Consider the following 3,047-nt stretch of genomic DNA (forward strand, 5'->3'; position numbering starts at 1 on the left):
GTCCCAAGATGCATCCAGGGACCCTTGGAGTTAATTACAAAGTCAAAAGAGAGAGCAAAATCAACAAAACACTTCCCAAAAGTAAAAAGGTATTTTTTAAAAGTCTCTTCCTATGCACCATACGACTCTAGAGAAAGCAACTTCATCTTATACATGAGAATTACACAAACTTTGCTTTCTCCAAACAATTTCTATGACTTGTCAGTATTTGATAAAGCTGTTTTCATAACATTAATAGGCTTGCAGACTCATTTATTGTGATGGATGAAAAGTTTTTCCTTTTAATATTCTCCAGAAATTTCTTCATGGCACAAGGACGTTAGATTTATTCTGTCCATTTTTGTTTTGTTTTTTTTTTTAGCAGAAAGAGCTGAAAGACATTTCAGGAAAGGAGTGTAAAAGCAGTATTAACTCTCTCTCCTGCTCCAATCTCACAATATTTACACATTGCTTTTTTTTTTTTTAAAAAAAGCTTAATTACACTATAAAATACTGGAGAAACTCAGTTAAGTTTCCTATTTCGGAGTTTTGCCCTGTATAAGACCAAAAGAGGGATGCTTTCGTATTTCCTAGGAAAGATGAGACTGGCAGATTAAAAACCGAACTCTTCTCCCTTAATTCAGAAAGGTGGAACAGCCTCTGGCACAAACCCCCTCCTCTTCTGCAGGAAATCCTGCTGTAGTTAAACCATTACAAATCAATACAAATGAGATAACACGATATATGGAGCCCTGCTATTTGCTTTGAAATGTTATCTATTTACAGTTGGAGGCGGGGGAAGCGAGTTAGCATCGAACACATTTTGGTGCTGCGGTGTGGTACAACATCAACAGAGATTAACTCGTGGGGAGCTTGGCCAGGTCCCAAGCCTCACGTTGCATGGGAAATAGCCTGTCACTCCATCACCCAGGACGTCCCTGCCTGCACAGCAAAGCCACCGCTCCGTCAGGTCTGCTTTAATGAATAACGAGAGGGCAGTTACCATCTCAGCTGTTTTATATCACAGGCAACACAGAAATTAAACAGAATCAGGTACGATATAAAAAAACACAACAAAAATAGCCAGTCTGGTGAGGTCTGTGATCCTAGGCTTTACAGCCAAAGAAAATGACCGGACATTGGAAGTTTCGGTAATATTATCAAACTGACAGGTAGGGGGAATGGCTCTAGTTGTTCAGCAGTTTTGAGTGAGGGGGGTTTCGGGGGTCGGAAGAGAGGGACTTTTAAGGTGTCAAAGATAATTAAAGCATTCACAGTTTCAAAGCTGCTTGGCTTCCAAAAATTAAGACATTCAGATTCAGGGATACAATACTGTATTTTACAAGGGGGTTAAAATTAATTACATATACAACAGGAAAAAAAAGACACAACAAAATAACAAAACCAACACCTCTGGGGTGGCATACTCCCTCTTTGTTGTTCATCTCACAGAGCTGCACGTCGCTTGTCTTTAAAGAGTCAAACTGAGCGGTCATGAAAATATCCACTGAGAGATTCTGGCAAAAGAAAAAAAAACCTAACAAAATAAACCAAGCAAGTCAAAAGCCATCCTCCCCTGGAAAGCCGAATGCCACAGCTCAGACTTCCACTTGCCTGCTTCTCCTTGCTGCTGCTGCCCGGTGTTTCCGTAGGCTTATCTCGGGTTTTAAAGGCTTCCTGCTTGCGAGCTGAAGGAAACCATCCCATGCAAGCACAGCCCAAGAGAGCCATGCCTTAGTCTCCTACAAAGTCTTGAATTAGTCCTGCCCAAAGCAAAGGGTCCTTCAAACAATCCTTTTCCTCTCTATCCTGCAGAGGATCCTTTTGAAGGCCCGTCTGAAGTCGTGGTTGAAAATGGTATAAATGACGGGGTTCAAGGAGCTATTGCAGTAACCGAACCAGAAGAAGAACTTGAAGAGGGTGTCAGGCACGGAGCAGCTCTTGCAGACGGCCGTCAGCGTGTAGGTGAAGAAGAAAGGGAACCAGCAGATGACAAAGACCCCAATCACCACCGCTAGCACAAAGGTGAAGCGCTTCTCCCGGTTCTGCCTGCCCCTCCACCGGGACCCTTTGGTGTTCCTCTCCTCCTCTGCCTTCCTCGGCAAACTGTCCCCGGGCTTAATCTGGCTCAGCTTAGTCTTGGTCTTTCCCCTTGACGGTCTCTCTGACTTCTTACACTGGTTGTTCTCCTGGTGCTCGGAGGAAGAGGTCTCCTCCATGTCTATGCCGTTGACCTCTCCCTCCTGCTCACCGCTGCCTCCTGCTGCCTTCTCCCCATTGAGCTGGGCTGTGGCTGGCAGGTCCTCTTTGTCGGCCAAGCCGTTCTGCCTCTTCTCGAGACGTTCTGCCCGCTTGTTCGGCGGTACCCTGGTTCGCCTCTTGGCTATCTGGTAGATGCGCATGTAGACCAGGATCATGATGAGGCAGGGGGCAAAGAAGGAGCCGATGCTAGAAGAGATGATGTACCACTTCTCATCGTTGATCTTGCACCCTGCCACCCCCTGGTCAGCCTGCTGCCCGCTCTTCTTCTCGATGGAGATGAGCGGCGGGAAGGAGATGACAGCCGAGATGACCCAGACGATGAAGATGATGCACTTGATGCGGCGCGGGGTACGCTTGAGGTTGTACTCGATGGCTTGAGTGATAGACCAGTAACGGTCCAGGCTGATGGCACACAAGTGTACGATGGAGGAGGTGCAGAACAGCACATCCAAGGCCAGGTAGATCTCACACCAGACTTTGCCGAAGTACCAGTACCCCATCACCTCGTTTGCCAGGGAGAAGGGGATAACCAGCGTGGCCACCAGGATGTCGGCCGAAGCTAAGGAGACCAGGAAGAGGTTCTGGGGGGCCTTGAGCGCCCGGCTGGTGAAGACAGCGATGATGACCAGGACGTTGCCGAAGACGGTGAAGAGCATGAGCAAGCCCGCCAGGCTGATGAGGGTGACGGTGGTGTGCAGGGGGTACGGCGTGCCCCAGCCCGGCCCGGCCCCACTGTCGTTGAAGGTCCCGTTGGCGCCGGGAGGCGGGTAGCCCTCCTCCTCCTCCAGCTGCCGCTGGTACTCCAT

The 3,047-nt window shown here is 48.1% G+C and overlaps 1 protein-coding gene across 1 annotated transcript; it reads right to left on the reverse strand.

Annotated features, from left to right (window-relative positions):
* Positions 1–1,655: 1,655 nt before the first annotated feature.
* ADRA2A (adrenoceptor alpha 2A) lies at positions 1,656–3,047 on the reverse strand. Its single transcript, XM_009325954.1, has one exon. It carries the CDS (start codon positions 3,045–3,047, stop codon positions 1,764–1,766), a length of 1,284 nt encoding a protein of 427 aa, XP_009324229.1. The 3' UTR covers positions 1,656–1,763.

This window comes from Pygoscelis adeliae, unplaced genomic scaffold, assembly GCF_000699105.1.
Source record: "Pygoscelis adeliae isolate BGI_AS28 unplaced genomic scaffold, ASM69910v1 Scaffold4, whole genome shotgun sequence".
NCBI classification, from domain to species: domain Eukaryota; kingdom Metazoa; phylum Chordata; class Aves; order Sphenisciformes; family Spheniscidae; genus Pygoscelis; species Pygoscelis adeliae.

Coding starts and splice junctions, on each gene's coding strand:
- ADRA2A (XM_009325954.1), bottom strand. CDS start 3,047: ATGGAGTACCAGCGGCAGCTGGAGGAGGAGGAGGGCTACCCGCCTCCC.